The following is an 18,045-nucleotide window of genomic DNA, read 5'->3' on the forward strand; positions in this document are numbered from 1 at the left end:
CTACTTAGCTTCGCCGCCGTTTTGCAGTCGATTTGAAAGAGTTTTGACAAGTACACTCAAGCCTCGATATAAAGAACACGGACATAACGAATTATCGGTTATAACAAAGTAAATGAAGAATAGTCTTGTCATAGCTACAGTGTTACAATTAAACGTTTATAACGAATTCTCGGATATAACGAAGTTATTTTCGTGGCAGATGTGACTTTGTTATAATGAGGTTTGAGTGTAGCGCTTATCACAAAACGTGAATTCTATGAAATTTCCTGCACTGGCATGGGATGCTACATCTATGCGCAGCGGTGAGTGTAGGACACTTTGCTAAAACTATCAAATACAACCTGTAAAGCTGCAACTTGGCAGCAAACCAATAAACCTAGCAGTCTTCAGCCTCTTTGAACAACAAAGGCACTGCTTGAGTGCTTTGCAACGCACCCCACTGCCCAGGCCTCGCAAAGAACGAAACTGAAACTGCAGAAAAAGATCCGACAGTTTGCTAGCTAACGAAATCCAATCCGAAGCCTGTACTTCCCATCATCATCTCTAGGTTATTGTATGAAACTCTATGCTTGCAGGGGAATCGAGGTTGCACGCGCAGTATCTGCGCTCTACCCCCGACGAAGCAACTTTTTTCCCGACAGAGACAAACAGCGGTAACGCGCTCTTGATGCGGACGCTGGTGCCCGTACTGCGCGGTGTGAGGGGGAGCGTGGCCGACGGAGAAGCCTTTGCCCCCTTTACTTCTGCCGCTTGACATGTGCTCCGCTACGTACGGCTGCTGCCTCCCACCGCTTTTTTTTCTCCCCCCACGCTCCTTGTTTGTTCGTTCTGCGTCCCCTCCTCCTTCGTAATGACGTCGCCGCTCTCTCCCCCGCATCTGTGCTGAGAAGCACGCTTGCTCCCTCGCATCTCTGAGAACGTTCCGGCAGCCGCATTATAAGCGGTCTTTCGTCTCGGGGGACTGCACAATAAGCGGTATGCATATACATGGAGTTCTATGGGAGGGTAAACGGGAGTCAGAAAAAACCGCATTATAGCCGGTACTGCACCGTAAGCGGTTACGTTATAAGTGGTCTGATCTGTACTGTAATATTCGTTCGAATATTCGAAACGCCCGAATATTTGCCCATCCCTACATTTAATGCTTTGTGGAAGCTTGATCCCCAGCTCGTTTGAACCTCCAAGGAATGGATACAACTGAAAGCAGTAACAATATGTCAACAAAAATGTTGTAAGCTTGATATTGCAATTATCAAACACTGCTTGAAATGTCAAGTCACTCGCAAAGCATGTAGTTTTTATCATGTCGATGGTGACAGCTTATGTGAGTGCAAAAATGCGGCCTAAGTAGGGGAAGTTCCTTACAAGCTAACACTGTGACATTTACTGTGTCACACTTAAAAGAATTTAAGCAGCAAGTTATCAGAATCCTGCAAACACTCACAATGAGGGTGGAGCAGCAAGAAGATACAATGAAGTGGCAAGTGCATCTCAAGTTCCTGCAAAAGGATCCATTAAGCAAAGCTTTTGACGAAAAGCCGGTAGCTGATACAACTATGAAATTGCGCCTGGTGTGGCGTTTTCACTGTACGTGTGCTACAACGACGATAATGCCCTTGTACATTCTCATAGCCGCATAAACAAACAAGAAAGACAGTTGTTCTTAAACAGGAAATTCCTGCCACAAAGTGTAATGAACGCCTAGCTCTCGTTGGCTCCCAAAAGCGTCATCACAAATGCCTCACACTGACCAGCTTGACGAGAGGTGTGAAAGACGAGCAGGTCGTCGATGTACTTGAGCTGTCCCAGCAGGCGACTGCGATTGGCACCTGTGCTCTTGAGAGCCCGCTCAATGCTGTGACCTTCCAGGTCAGTCCAGTACAGGTACTCCTGGTACTGGGTCAACCCAAAGGGCCGCTGCGCTGCCGCCGCTGGCACGGCCACTCGCTGTCGATTGCCTGCAACAGGAATATATCTCTTCATTCACATGGAAGAGATCAAACGAAAATTATCCCTCTTATACTAGTCTTGGTGTGGAATCCCTCTTGGCAGCCGAAAGGATCCTTTCTGCACTGATTAGTGCCAGACCTACTTCTGCTGCCCACCATAACCAGCTTGAGGGTGGCACGATGCAAAGCCATGAACCCCAAAAGTCTCACCTTGTCTTCTTCTTGAGCGCGATTCATTGTAACTGCCGGAATGTGACCATCTTGCATGAAAAGGGCGTGATGCGGTAGAAAGAACATCGTGGAGTTGCTGCCACAACAAGCAGCAATTCCACGGCACGGTGGCCAAGCAATACCAGAGACATGGCCAGAGAGCCCCAAATACAGTCAACTGCCGATTTTTCGGACGTCCGATTTTCCGGACATGCTCGAAAATTCGGACGCTTTCGCGGCACCGTCACCAGCCCCATAGACTTCAATGTATTAGAACGTCCAAAATTTCGGACGCTGAAGCTATTCCGCGTCAGATTTTTCGGACTTTCTGCCCAAATTGAAGGTCCGAAAGGCATTATTTGAAGTCCCCACCTCTGCCGCGTCTGTTATCTCTTAGGTTCGAACCAGCGCTTTCGCCAGTCAATGTGTTTGAGACAGTAGCAGAGTCCGAAAGTCAGCTTTGCCGCAATGCCCAAGCGTTATGGGGTGAAGCAGACTAGAAATTCAAAGGGGCCGCTGTCGCGGCGCCGTGCGGCGATGTTACGGATAAGCATCGGAAATGCACGGAGGCGTGATGGCGGCAGCTGGCAAACGCGCCAGTACGGTTTAATCGCTGACAACCCTTACGATAAGCATCTTCAGTTAACTGCTCGGTAGTGCACGTAGCCTAGCGCAGTTGCATGTATACTGCACGCATTTAATAGGCGAGAACCCAAATGCGCCGCGCCGCCATTCCTGCTGCCTCTTTTTTGTGCGAGACCGCTAAGTGCGCCGCATAGACGCGTTGCATTCGCGGACGAAACCAGCTCAGCATTGCCGGGCCCGTGTGCGGTCAGAAACTGAGTGCGCATCACGAACCCTTTCATGATAAATGCGTGCGTATGATATAGCAACAGTAAAGTGACGGCGTCAGCTTAGTTGGCGATGTGCTGCACACAACTAGAAACGATCGGCTTGACACGGCAGCAAATGCTGCGTATCGGCGGCGATTCGGCGATGTGTGTACGCATCGTTTACATGCGCACACGCATCGGGGAAAGCCGGACGAGTCGTCCGCACTTCCGCCACAGTCCTTGTGTTCCACGTCATTGTTTACAAACGCTTCATGCGAGATAGCCGTAATCTATTCCGCGCTTTGCTGTTATCAGCGGCGCTCATCACGAGATGCAAAAGTGGCGGTTGGCACGTACGTAGTTAAGCGTGGTTCGCGGCAGGTACCGAATGTATTTGCGAGAGCCTGGGCGCGCACCAAAATGCCTGATAATTGTACTGGGAGGCATTAAAGCTATTTCGGACGTGGCTGGGGCGATTTGACCACTTGAGTAGAATAAAAAAGCATGAATTTGTTTTTTCGGACTGCCCGTTTTTTCGGACGATTTCGCGGTCCATAGGGCGTCCGAAAAATCGGCAGTTGACTGTACCCTACGTCAAAAATGTCTTTATCGAGCCTTCCACTTTTCTACCAATCAGTCACCAATGCCAAGCTAGGATATCCATTGACGTAACCCACCAAATGGCACACTGATGGAAGTAGCACAGAACGAGTGTGCACTCAGGGTGCTCACTGACCCCACAGCCCCACTTAGTTGGCAACTATTTCCCAACATCTCCAAGCATTTCTTTATCAGGTCTTTTTTCATGTACCGGGTAGAAAACGAGGCTTTGGTACATGCCATCACATATCGCGCAACTTTCCAATGATGCAATTCCAGCACTCTTGTTCACAAAACTCTATTTTCAGCAAAAATAAAAAGGTGGTGGAAGGCAAAAAAGAAAAAAAAAAACCTGGGGCACTATGCCAACCAGAGTATAAATTTAAGAGAAAAAGCTGCTTTGGCTCTCACAAGGGAGTCTTGTTCACAGTTAAAATGAAAAAGACGTGTTAAAAAATATTTTAATTTTCAGTATTTTCTGGTGAAACCTTTACACAGTATGTATTTTTGACAGCTAAAAACAAATCACAAACATATTTCAAAATATTGACAGTTGCATAAACTTACATTCTGCCCAACCTTTTGAGAGCTTTCTCATACAAGTTTCCTACAAATTTGATATCACAGCGTCCTTTTTATAAAGATCAGGGAGTTCAAGAAAACCATAAGCTTATTTTTTACTTCAACGATTCAAAAGTTATGGCCTTAACAAGCATACTCATCAGAAATCTGAAACTGTTGCTAAAGTTCATTGTTAATTAAATCACAGTTCTATATGAAAATATCACTATTTCTTCATTATGTTGGACTAATCAATGTATAAGCTTTCAAATGCCGCAAGAATGATCAAAATATGACCACTACATCATTTGCAATGGCCTGTGAGGTGATGAAAAATCACAGCATATCCACGGGGTGAATGATGATGAGTGGGACAATGCTCCGGAGGGAATCATCGGTAAACCGTGAAACTCTTCCGTCAAAATTCGCCCAGTACATCATATGAAGAGTGTGAAACACTGTGTATATATTAAACATCAAACTTTTATTGTACTGTTGGTTTACGTGGTCCGTTCATTATCACCACTTTGTGATCAGTGATAATGCAGGAAAAGTGTCTGCTCCTGAGCGAAAGAGAAACCGCTCGCCCTGTGAGAATTAACGGCAAGGCTAGAGGTAAGACACGACGCGCGTGGCGTTCCTCTTCGCGTTCCACGACGCGAGGTCGGTAGCATGCCCAACGAAAGCCATCAGAATGCGATTGTGCAAGTGCTCCGGCTTCGCGAACACTGCACGACATTTACTGCACATAAAGTGTCCCAAAACCAAACATCTTGCTCAAGGTGTGCTTTGCGTTTTACGTAGAAAAAATTTCTTTATCATGTACATTAAGACGAAAAGTTGAAAGCTCACTAGAGTATATCGCCTGCACAGTATGTCTTTTAGTGTAAATCAAGGAACACTATGAGATTGTCTTGTAAATTATGATATCTAGTGAACTGCTCATCTAGTGAGCAATTCATTAAACTAGAGCTGGCTACATACTACTACAGAGGAGGGAACAACCCACACCCTAAGGAGCTTCGCCCCTAAAATTTGGTTTTGAGAAAATGAGATAAGTCTAAGAAGCATTTATTTGAAAGAGGAAGACATGCGAATTAGCGTTGTTATGATGCTCGAAGCCACCAGGAAACGGAACGTAGATGGCATCATTCTCCTAGGTTCACTTTCTTTCCATTGCATGTACATGCTTCTACTTAGTAGCCACCAGCATAGGTCGGCAAACTCACTCATGAGTCGACTCACTCACACTCACTCAGACTCAGATCGAGCTGTGAGTCTTAGTCTGAGTGAGTCCGGGTGAGTAATATTTTGGCGAGTGTGAGCCCGAGTGAGCCCGTTGAAGAAAATTTGCGTGAGTCTGAATCCGAGTGAGTCCAGTTGAGGAAAATATTGGTGAGTGTGAGTCCGAGTGAGCCCTAAACGCAAAATATATTTCATGAGTGAGTCTGAGTGAGCTCCGCCTTTAATGGCTGACCTATGATCCAATCCATTCAGCTATCTGCATTACTATCAGCCTTTATTGGCTTACATTTATACACAGATCTATTCCCACACACTTCAACGCACTAGCGTTCATGCACCACCTCAATGTTTATTGATCAGAGGCGTGAGTAAGGGGGGATTGAGGTGCTATGGCCTCCCAACTCTTTCACGGGACTTAATAGAAATATGTCGAGTGAGTCACGTATTTCATAAAAACGTCCATACTAGATTGAAACCCCTGAAATCTAGTATGTGAAAGTACAAGACCCAAAGGCGTATCGTAGAGCATCCAATATTTGAGATATTGGCATTCAAGAGCATTTACACCATGATCGGAATAGCTCACTTAAAGATGACTCATGAGTCGACTCACTCAGGCTCAGTCAGGCTCAGGTCAAGCCGTGAGTCTGAGTCTGCGTGAGTCCGGCTGAGCAAAATGTTGGTGAGTTTGAGTCCGAGCGAGTCCGGTTGAGAAAAATTTTAGTGAGTCTGAGTCCGGGTGAGTTCGGTTGAGGAAAATTTCGGTGAATCTGAGTCCGAGTGAGCTCTCTGAGTCTTGAGTCTGAGCGAGTTCCAAAATTTTTGCCGACCTATAGCCACCAGTCATCCTTTTCTGTACATAACAGTCACAGACAAATTTTTCGGACTCCGAAAATTCGGACTCGATGAATATTTTGAACTTCATAAATGCACCGTCAAGGCTCCCATAGAACTAAAGCATTTTCATGACCAATTTTTTGGACGAATTTACACCTTAAAGTTCGATCTTTAGCTCATTTTGCTCGATTTTTAGCTCATTTCGCTAGCTAAATCGCTCGTTTTGAGCCATGCTGCCTGATTTTGAGAGCCGCAATGTTGGATTTTCCGCTGGCTCTGTTAATTTTGGCTTCCGGTGGCCTGTTGTGTAGCCTCCATGACTGGGAGAACGCACAAACTTCCACTCTTCCTTAGCTGACAGAATGCTTTAGGGGACACCATTTTTTTTTCCTTTTCAGTCAGCCTTATCAGCGTCATTATTACGCGGGTAGTCTTTTTTTTTTCTCGCATGTTTTAGGGAGAGTGGTTGTTATTTCGCACATGGCCAGGGCCCAATAACTCTCAAGTTCTATAAACCACTACTGACGGTGAAAAAATCAACCATGGCACGTTCCGGCTTTAAACACCAGGAGTGGATCTAGTGACTTCTTACTTAGGACTCGATGGGGGCAGCCATTCGCGCTACTGTGCTTTCATGTACCGGTGCCCTCGTCGGGGCCACATTTTAATTAAAATATTCTTGAAATAACCAAAGAATGAAACAAATTGATGTTTATACAGTCAAACCTCGTTAATACGTACCCACTTTAAACGTACTAATGGTTAAAACGTAGTTGCAGCGAATCCCCGATCGCGTTTCATAGGGATTAATGCATTCGCTGACCGCTTAAGCCGTAGTGGTTCGTCCTATGCCTACCGGTTAGTGCGTACCTGCGCGTACCGCGATAACTTTTTCTGCCATAAATGTCTACAGCACCGCTGAACTTGCCGACGCCAAAATGTGCCGCAAAATGTCTTCTATCTTTTCTAGAATCGCAGAAATCGGTCGATCAATGATTCCAACTTCCGCGCGATTGCGGTGACGCCTTTGCGGATAAGCATTGGGAAAGAACCAAGGCAACCAAGGCGTGATGGTGCCCGCCGACGATTGCGCCAGTATGACTTATCGCCGGCAACTCTATCACCGTCAGCTATCTGCTCGGGCACGCGTGTGGCGTAGCGCTACTTTAAGCCTGCTGCATGATTTTTATGGGCGACAACGTGAGCGCGCTGGGCTGCCGATCACTGTCGCCTCGTTTTGTGGGACGGCGTTGAAGTGCGCGCCGCTTTGTAGAAATGAAATCAGCTTACTGTTGCTGAGTTGAGCGTCACGGGCGCCGAGAAACCTCGCTGCATTGACAATTTCACGCCAAGCGTGCATACGGTACAGTTCTGTAGCGCTGTTGTAACCATACTGCACGCTTGACGGCCGCCTAAAGACGCCTCCGTCCGCTACCAGGAGCGCTAGGGCACGTGGAGATGCGGTGTGCCCATCGCTTGCAGAAAGCTCGTCGTCACTGCGATAACCCAACTAGCTAATCGGCGCATCTGTGCGCGGTCTGGAGCGGAGTGGGTGCGAAGGACATTCACATGGCAAGCGCGCGTACGGTACAGCAAGCGGCCCCACACCGCAGTGACAGCGTGAGCCGAGTAGGCGTTGCGCTGCACGCAACTAGCCACGGACGATCGGCATCACGCGGCCGTACCGTGTTCAATGAAACGTGTCAGTTTTCGCTTAGTGGCAGATTGCGATGCAGAGGCGTACACATGTATTGCGGAGAGCTGATACTGCCTGCTCTGTCACTATGTCAGCCGCTGCGTATCGCGGACTCTGCAATAGTTTCGAAATGCGCCTTGGCGTCTCCACCGTGCGCTAGAGGACGGTCGTGCGAGAGAGCCAGAATCTTTTCTGCACAAAAATAAAGAAAAGGCGTTGTAGTGGGTACTTGTGCTGTGGTACTGTGTTTATTTCTATGTTGGCAGTGATGGCGCACGTCAGGAGAGGCAAATTTGCACTTGCTGGTTAATGCGTACTACCGTTTAGTACGTAGTTATGCCTCGTTCCCGTCAGGTACGTATTAACGAGGTTTCACTGTACCAAGCAGTCTTGCCAGGTTTCCCAACCTTTTGTAATCGTTTTTGTTCCAGCCGACTCATAGTTGTCAGCAACCTATCGACATCATTTATCATCAGTTCAAAATATACGGCGGCAGAGGTGATGTAACTACAGGTAACGGTTTGCGGTGTGTTCGCATGAGTCTCGCGCTGTTTCGTTTCACTAAGTGCTTTTGTGCCACTGCCGGCCGACACACCAGGTTTCGGTCTGTTTGTTTTGACTAGTTAAAATGCTTTCGCGAAGTGCATTCAAGGGTGGGACAGCTCAGATGGCTTTTGGAGCTGCCTTTGGAGCAGTAAAAATAGCCTTTTGAAGCCGGAAAACTGCGTTTTGGAGCAGCTGGTCAAAAAAAAAGCAAGTCAGCCTTTTTATTTACGGAATATCGCAGATCCAAAGTACTGTTAAGAAACTATTTTATGACAGCTAGGGCATATGTTCCACGTCAGAGTTATTCGTGTGGTAAAGTTGCAAGTAGAAAAAAAAAAATAAGGAGCGGAACCGAGTGGTGCAAGATGAGACCGACTTTTAAGCTACACCGGCACTTGCCCCCCCACCCTAGCTATATGCCAGCTCTCGCCCCCTCCCCCAGCTGCGATGCAGCACGGGTTTGACCCCCGAGGAAAAATCCTGCCGACGCCCATGCACCAGAATGAAAGTAAACATTGCATGAACATTTTATTTCAACTTTATTGCCTTTGCTTTTTCTCCACTTTCTCAAATTCTGCACTCTGCTGAATAACCTCCTTCAAGGCACAGTTTCCTTTAGAAAAGAGTACTTGGTCACTTTCGATTTTGCGAACAGCACCATTCTGCCTAATGTCGGAAGTAATGAGTTCATCTGCACTAGGGAGCAATGCTCCACTTGATTCCGCTTGGTCTTCCAAGACCTTCTGGTCATTCTGAGTCCAGCTCTCTGTGGCGGTGGTAGCCAAGTCAATGACTTTCCGCTTGTGGCCGCTTGTTTCAGCCTCATGCATACTTTGTCCTGGACTGCTTGACACTCCTGATCATTTAAGCAGTAAGGGGAACCTTCGTGGCATCACCCCTTCAAATGACTCCTTGTCTGCCCTAATCTCATTGATGCTTGCAATATTAAGTGAGCCCTCAAGAAGGTTCACGTTCTCACTAAACCTTCGTTCGACGTCTGTGCCTCCATGAGGCTATAAAAGAATGCAGCCGTGTTAAAGAAAGCAACTTACTGTATGCTCATACTGATGTCTTTGAGAGGATAGCCTGCCAGAGTGGCTATGGTCACAATCAGGGAAAGATGATTACGGTCTTACGAGCAGCTGAGCCCATGGCTGACGCAGTCACTTGCCACAGTAAGCACAGAATCCAGGCGGGAATGTCGCCAGACTGACGGCGTCTTCTATGTTCAAAATATGAAACCATGGAGCCGAAAAAACGGGGCGATTACGTCACGTAGCGGGCCAGCACTTGCGACCTGCACTCTCTCTCGCAAGCCTGATTGCTGCAGGGTGGGTGCTGCGACACGTAAGCAAGCCACATGCTCCCGCAGCAAAACATGGTTCAATGTGCAACTGCCTTACAATTGGCAGGGTTGAGACATTTGCGTTTGTTGGGCAGGCGCTACGCAAAAACAATACATGATCAATTAGGTGCTACATAAAAACAATACATGGCCACCTAAACAGGTGTCCACACGCGGCAAGTTTCGTCGGTACGACAGTCACGTTGCACGATCAAGCAGACGCCGTCTTCATGTAGGCAGAGTGCCGTAGGTAGCCATGACAACAGCTCATCCGGGGCAATTCTCAACTTTCCTGTAGGCTACCTGGCAAGACCGAGAAGACGGGACCATATAACCCCGTAGAGCCAGCGCATCTATTCCTGGTTCCAGTTTCATACGGAACATTACATTCGATATCGTGGATGAAGCAGAATCACAGCTGTTTAAACCACTGTCAGGTTTTGCTAAAACTTTGCGGCTGTCGGTTTCAGCGTTTTGGAGCAACGTGGCACAATTTCAGGAAATATTGCGGTTTTGACGCAACTTGGCGCAGCTGTACCACCTCGGCGATTTCAGCTGACTTCAGGGAAATGAAGGGACCATAGAAGCTTTCACCGAATGAACACTCGTTTCAAGCCCGAGGATGTAGGGACCGGTGAGTAAAAATTAGGGGTGTGCGAATATTCGAAATTTCGAATATTTTTCGAATAGTGTTTGCTATTCAATTTGATTCGCACTGGAATTTTACTATTTGAACTATTCGAACTTCCCAAAAACAAATACAGTCAACATCAGATTGAAAGTGACCCCTTCAAATTTTCAATATGCTTCACCTCATCACACCCCGGTATTACGGCAAAGCTGCCTTTCAAGCTCCATTACGGTCGAACTTAGCCAAGAGACAGTCAACGTCTGATTGGAAGTGGTCCCTAGATTTTCAATATGCTTCACCTCATCACACCCCGGTATTGCGGCAAAGCTGCCTTTCAAGCTCCGCTATGGTCGCAAATGTATTAACTCAAGAAAACGCTGGTTCCAACATGGAGATGAAAGATGTGGCAGAGGTGGGAGCTCAATCAATGCTGTTTTGGACCTGAAATTTGGGAAGGAAGTCTGAAAAATCGGAAGCCGAAGCTTTTTAGCATCAAAAATTTCGGATGTTCTTATATATCAACTCATGACTTGAAGGCAGCACACCCCTGTCTGCCACATCAGTTGGGCTTCCACAGAAGTTGAAAGAGAGGAGAGGCTGAGGAAATGGCATCTTTGCCTATCACGTGTAAAGTGATGTCGGCAACACTTTGGTTGCACAAAATCATGTACATAAATACAGTTCAGCCTCTACATTGGCTCATTCTTGATAAGACAACTATGAAACACCACCCCGCCAACGCTTCATCAACCTAGCGAAAAGAAACACTTTCATGTTGCTATCTCATAAGAATATGCTTAGGAATCCTCTCTAACTTTTTTTTCTTAATTTGGCTTTGAAGTATTAGAAAAATATTATAGAAATATTCGAGAAATATTCGAAAAATATTCCATTCGATTCGCACTCACACTTCAATATTCGAATTCGCCTCGCACCCAAAATTTTGCTATTCCAGTGATGCTACTGGCTTAGGCCACTTTGGAGCAGCTTTTGGAGCAGGCAAAATTGCGTTTTGGAGCAGAAAAACTAGCTTTTGGAGCAGGTGCTCTGCCTTCAACAATTCATTCTGAGCCGAAGAATTCTTAAAAAAAGTAATAAACATCGACCACAGCAGCGTCGACATCCGAGCCAACAGCACTCAAGCCGCGGGCAAATGAGTTGTGCCCTTTGTGCAAGCAGCACTCTCCTACATCTATGATGTCAGGGTATGCTTCCTGCATCTTTTTTCTGAAGCTTTTCATTGCATTAGGGCCATCCGTAGAAAAGCAAATGACATTTTTCTGCGGCAGGTCCATCATTGCTCTCCGCACTTCACTAGCCAAAATTTCCGAAGTCGTAGAGCCCAGCCGGAAAGACTGTAGGTGTTCCACAACTCGCTGCATTTTGTTGGAGAAATGCCGAACTACAACATCAAGTTGTTGGCACCTCTGTTCAGGAAGAGGGGTCTTGTCAATGCTGACAGATAAAACCACATCCGGCTTGTTCAGCTCGTCAAGCACAAGTTTCTTGAAATACGGCCCGAGGCCATCACTAACTATGTAGGATGCCTTGAACCTCTTACAACTAAACTGCTTCGCTGTTTTGGAATCTCCAAATAACTTGGGAAACAAGGCAGTTGCTGTGTCGGCCCACGAGTATGGGATGCCCTTGAGAGTCATGCCAAGCACAAACAGAGTTTCTGCGTTTGTCACGCGGTCACGCTGCAAAATGTTCCATGGACTGCCGAATTCCAAAGTCGGCTGGATCGTTTTCGGCCGCTGCAGCCCACCTGAAGCGTCTCAATGACGACTGGTAGCATCAATGTGCCGTTTCATGGCTGCATGTCGCTTGACTGCTGCTATGCCATGTTGCCTACAGTTGATGCTTTGATTACAAAAAAAAACACAAAATGTAGTTCCTTCATCCGCTTGACAACACCATATTGATAGTATAACCTCATTACAACAGACCTTCATAGTGAAGAGGATTTTGGTCTGTCGTAAAGGGAGTATGTAAAATCCAAGTACTGTTACAACAGACTTTCATGTAAACACTGAATGGGTCTGTTATAACCGGAGAGAATTAAGAGTCACAAACATGGTCTCATTTTTAACGGGGGACCAAAAAAAAAAATGCGATTTTTGGAAAATCGCATTTTCAGTTTCTGTAGCCCATTTCTATCTGATTCCAAAATATCTTCAATGAAAACTACGTAGAAGTGCTATAAAAAATTTGTTTTTCGTCTGCCGACTTGGCGAAAATTGCGGAAATATAAAAAAAAAAGCGTTTTTCAAAATTATAGCTCGGCAACGGCGCAACTGGGCGCCACAATTTTGGGCTCGTCGTAAAGAGCATTTCTCCGCGTTCAAGTTCTCCATTTCAGCTGGCTCCTCCATTCAGTAACAAGCGTACGAAAAACACGTTTTGGCTGCTTCTGCGGTATTACCGCAGAAGCAGCCAAAACATGTTAATGCTCGCTTCGGGATCGTCGTCTGCTGCTTGTGCGTCGCGAGGTCGTGGCTGTCGAAAATTGCGCTATTTAGTGACGCGTTCGCACTCGTTCTGTGTTTATGGGTCGACGATAATTTGGAACGCTTTAGTTGGGCAGCTGCAAACGGAAGCTCAATCATCAGATTACGATAGCGCGCCGCACTCGTCGCGAACATCGCAAACGTGCGACTAATAGCACTGACTTGTTGGACCCGCTGTTCGAGGTGGTTCTTATCAGCACTTCGAAGCTTATGACGAAGACAACCGCGGGACAACTCCTTGTACTCGCAATCGAGCATGATGTACTTTGAAACATCGGGCACCGCGGCCACGCACATCGCAACCGAGCTTTCTACTAGATGTCGTGGTTAGGCCTAACTCCGTTCACGGTGCCGATGTACGAGCCAAATCCGAACTTTGCGGGCAAGAACATCGCGCTAGTGGACATGCGAAAGCGAAGAAGCCGTAATGTCCTTCGTCTCAAGCAACGAATCGCATTGCCCGCTGGGTCCTCAGACCCGCGGATGGGCATTTTGCGCATCGGCAGCGGACCCCCCGGCCAAGCTCCCTGCGCAGCGACCGCGAGGAGAAGCGGTGGCAGCGGCTCGCAATTTCGCGTGTCAGCGTCCCAAACGCAACACCAAGCACGCTGCGCGCCGTTTTTTTTTTTTTTTTTGTCGCTACAGCTAGGCATAGCTGATCATTGACAGACCGGGGATCGGCGGCGTTCGTTCTTAAATCGGTACGTCGATATCCGCGGTGCGCTGCTCCCGTCCCGAAAGTATGCTAAGCGATGTTTGAAGTCGGAAGTTAATGACCGTGGCAGAAAAGTCCGCTCAAAAGGAGTCCTGACCACCTTGCTCGCCTGAAATTTCAGTCAATTATATCCGAATGTCCGTTGTACCAGAATCCGTTGTAAACGAAGCTCAATCAATGGGACTAATACGGAGGTCGGCATAACGCCGCAAATTGGTATGTAATATCCGAATGTCTGTTAACAGATCTGTTGTAACGAGGTTATACTGTATTTTGTCTCCATTTTTATCACTCTTATGGAGAACGTCCACATACAGCGCGATGTCGCTCTCAATGGGGGAACCTCATGTAGTTGGTTTCATTTCTGAAAGTCAGAGTACACCCCTTTGGCGCAGGCTTGGCGCAGGATCACCAAATTTTGAGGAAGTGTAGCAGGTTGTAGCAGCCAGGGCACTTTGGCGCAGTCTGGCGCAATTGGCGCAGCGGTAGCATCACTGCTATTCGCACAGCTCTAGCAAAAATCCATTGCTTGTATTTTTTGCCAGTGACTTTGTGCTGGTGTCACAAGGAGGTGACTCCCTGCAGTATTCAATTTTTCAATGTGTCATACTCTGCTGCCGAGAAAACATGCATTCTTTGCTATGTGGCTTCACGTGGGAGCGAGTTGCTGAGTAAATAGAAATAGAAGTTTATTCCGAAAGTTTATTGCTTGGTAACACAGACCAGGTCGCTGCGATAAAAGGGGGCAATTACATTACGAACGCCTCGCATGTATCTTTGTAACTAGCCCATATATCAGTGCAAAAAACATACGAGTTATAGTTTGCTGCAGCTGCATTTGAGAAGCAAAGTTTAGAGGTCTCATTTCTCAGTGTGGTCAGTTTAGGTTATTGTTAATACACATTTAGTGTAATAAAAATTTCACATAATTATGAGTGTACTTTCAGTTCAGTGTAATAAAGAAACTGGCATTTTAATCAAGAATATCTTTGCTTCTTTTTCTTGTGCCATAGCCTAACTGACAAGGACACATCTGTACACAATGGGCAAGGCACCTTCTACATGGCACATCTTGTAAAGAAACTACCCCGAGTTATACAACATGCGTTATAAGGTATGTTTACACATATGTATAACAAACTGCTGTTTATTCATTAACTATGTTCATGTGTTTACTTTTGCAATATTTGATATGCACTCATTATGCTTATCAATATCTGGTGATGTCATTACTTGTTTTTCCAGGACTGCCATGCAATGACAGGATGACTACCCCCCCCCCCCCCCCCCCCCCCCCCCCCCCCCCCCGAGTGTCCACTCTGCAAGTACAGTGAAACATGTGAACGTCTGCTACAACAGGTCATCTCAAACGCCAAGCTGGCAATGCTGTATTTGTGAATGGTTTACCAGGCATCTCATGGAGGGGTGCTTACGATCGTCCACGCTGTCTTATGCAATCTACACTTCAATAACGTTGAAAGTGAACAACAGCTCTATGCATTAGTTACATTATGTGGCACTGCTGAGCTCAACAAAGCAGCTTCTATTCCCGGCTACGGTGGCTGCATTTCAATGGGGGCAAAATTCAAGAACACATGTGTACTTGGATTTACGTCGGAAGTTCAGGGCGGCTTGAACAGATGAAAAATTCGTAAATACGGGGTGTCGCTGGAGCCGACGTTTCAACAAGTCTTCTTCAACTGCATCTATGTTTTAGCCCCATGCACTCGGAATCAATTTAAAGTTGCCAACTACTGTACGACTCATTATCATATCATGGTTTGTATGTAACATGCCAGAAATTATTAATTAGGCACATTACAACCAAACATTACTGCAGTAAGGGGAAGTAAGTATAAGAGTCCTTCCGACATTTAGAGAGTTTACAAACTGTGCTCAAAACTTTTTGCCATAATTAACTGTGTTTCAGTAGATCACAGAATTTTAACAAAAAGATATGCCAAAGCTTTAGAAAGCTGTGCTTGATTGCATTAATGTAACTAAAACGAAATGTTATAAGTACATACACGTACTACAGTAAAAGCTCGTTAATTTGACTCTCGTTAATTAGGAAAATCGGTTAATTCGGACACGTCATCTGGCCCCTGTAAATATACACATCACTCTATGAGACTGGGCGCTCGTTATTTCGGACAGATTTGACCGCAAATCGGATAATTCGGCGACTTTCGGGCCACTGGCGAGGCTTGAAAACGAAAATAGAACAATTCGGAACAGAAGTGAAGCTCAAACGCAGCATCGCCATGGACATCAATTGTCGACTTGGCTTGACTTGAGACTGGTTGAATGCCTTTTCTTCACGTGTGTTGTTGGCGGTGCCATTTTACTGCTTTGTTCCCGTTGGTGTGCTGCATCGGTGAACGTCGTTTTATCGAGGAACGATTCAGTACAGCTCCTTTAGCGTGATTGTTGCTGGTGCTTTTGTGCTGACTTTTCGTGTGAACGCACTCTCTGCCGATGGCAACGCCGGCGAAGCGGCCCAAGTACGAGGCCAAGGACTTCACCCCCAAAGTAGAAATTTTGCGTGCCCTGAAAAATGGGCTTTGCCGACAAGAAGTTGCTCCCGTGTCATGACGTTGGCAAACAATACGACGTGAGTCTCCTGAGCGCAGTTAGCATTCTTGCGTATGTGTGGCAGAACATGCCTGCGCACGCCATTGCCAACTGTTTCAGGCACAGTGGCTTTGTTGTACCCGACTCCAGCGATGCCGCAGTGGCCGAAGTGTCGCCGAACGACGGTGCCCATGACGGGCAGGATTTCGGAAGTGTTATGCCTGATGCAGTGACACTCGACGATTATATCGGCATTGATGGCATTGCCACTGCCAGCTGTCTGACTGATGAGCAAATCGTCATGGAAGTGATGCATGGCAACGAATCCGAGAACGAAGAGCCTGAAGAGGAGCAGCCACACCATGAGCCACACGGGCCCCCTCGCACTGTGAAGGAAGTCGCGGTGGCCCTCGTCGTCCTTGAAGAATTTTGTTTTGGCACTGCAGACAGCATGCAAGCTGCTGAGCCCCTTGAAGGGCTCAGAAAAATTGTGTCCGCGCGAATTTCTGCTCGAAAACAGACACGCATCCGTGATTACTTTGTAAAGTAAAGGTATTTTGAAAACACTCTTGCATTTACTGTGTTTATTTCGGACATTCGGTTAATTCGGACATCTTTTCCGGTCCCTAGAAATCCGAATTAACGAGCTTTTACTGTATTTACTTATAATTGATGCAATCAATTTTCATATAAAAGGCTGCTGCCTCAGAAAACTTGTAATTTAATTAATTATTTGATCATTTTTGACTCAACAACATTCAGTACAGTGAAACCTCCGTGATACGAATCTCACGGGACCACCAAAATTATTCGTATCATCCGAAATTCGTATCACCAGAAATCATGGAAAATTAGCATGCGACAAAAGAAAGCTGGCGTACATTATCATTTATTGTTTTTCAGGGCCGCAGCAACGTCAGAAGGAACCCTGAATGATTGTCAGTTAAGTTCTTAGATGTCAGCAATAATACCAGCACTCGTAAATATATGGCCCGTTCTCGCGTACTCAATTAATGAACCAGGTGCGTTGTGACCCGCGACAGTAGTAGCCCCTTCCAAATTTTAGTATGCTTTTTGCGTGACACCGGAGTACTGCAGCGAAAGTAACGAAAGAAGCGCTTTGACGCGATGGATCAAGTCCACAAGATTACAGAACTACTGCTCAGTGTTATGAGTTTGTTATCGCGGAGGTGTTGAGGATGTTTTTTAGGAGATTTACGGCCGTGCCCGCACAAGTGCGACCTCAACGGTCACGCATCTTGACGTTGTGAAGCCTGACTCCTTCGCCAATACCGTCCTCGCCTTCTTTCGGTCCTCGTCCACCTTTCATAGGATGCCTGATGCACGAGGCAGGCACGTGTAAACACAGTACAACGACAATAGCCCGCGTCGACGCGTTAGAAAAAAAAGAGCACAGCGCTAATGTCCTCTGTAATCTACATGCAAAGGCACAGGGCACTTTGAGGCACGTAGGAGCCTCAAAGATTCGCACACACAATCTCGGAGGCCGTGACGCGTCTCTGATGGTTTATTCTGACCGTAAGAAAAGTATTTTTTTGACACTGTGACGATTTGGCGGTGCCGAGCGCATGCCCACGCTTGCGTTCCCGCGCGCTTGGCAGCACCTCTTCGTACCTGGGCGGTAGCGCAACAACCGTACTCCGTTACATTGCAGGCCAATGGTCCTTGGCCGGGGCCAACGAAAAATTCCTATCACCGAGGTTTCACTGTATATATTTTACCTGACTTGACAATGTATCACAATATATAGTTGGTACTGTTTGACAGGGTCC

The 18,045-nt window shown here is 46.6% G+C and overlaps 1 protein-coding gene across 2 annotated transcripts in view; it reads right to left on the reverse strand.

The window, feature by feature from the left end:
• Positions 1 to 18,045, reverse strand: part of LOC119382309 (low-density lipoprotein receptor-related protein 6) — a 637,453-nt gene that overhangs the window by 351,664 nt on the left and 267,744 nt on the right. For both annotated transcript variants that reach the window (XM_049412791.1, XM_049412792.1), the window contains exon 12: positions 1,752 to 1,958. In XM_049412791.1, coding sequence (XP_049268748.1) covers positions 1,752 to 1,958 — 207 coding nt within the window. The remainder of the gene's footprint in view (positions 1 to 1,751; positions 1,959 to 18,045) is intronic.

Source organism: Rhipicephalus sanguineus, chromosome 2, assembly GCF_013339695.2.
Source record: "Rhipicephalus sanguineus isolate Rsan-2018 chromosome 2, BIME_Rsan_1.4, whole genome shotgun sequence".
NCBI classification, from domain to species: domain Eukaryota; kingdom Metazoa; phylum Arthropoda; class Arachnida; order Ixodida; family Ixodidae; genus Rhipicephalus; species Rhipicephalus sanguineus.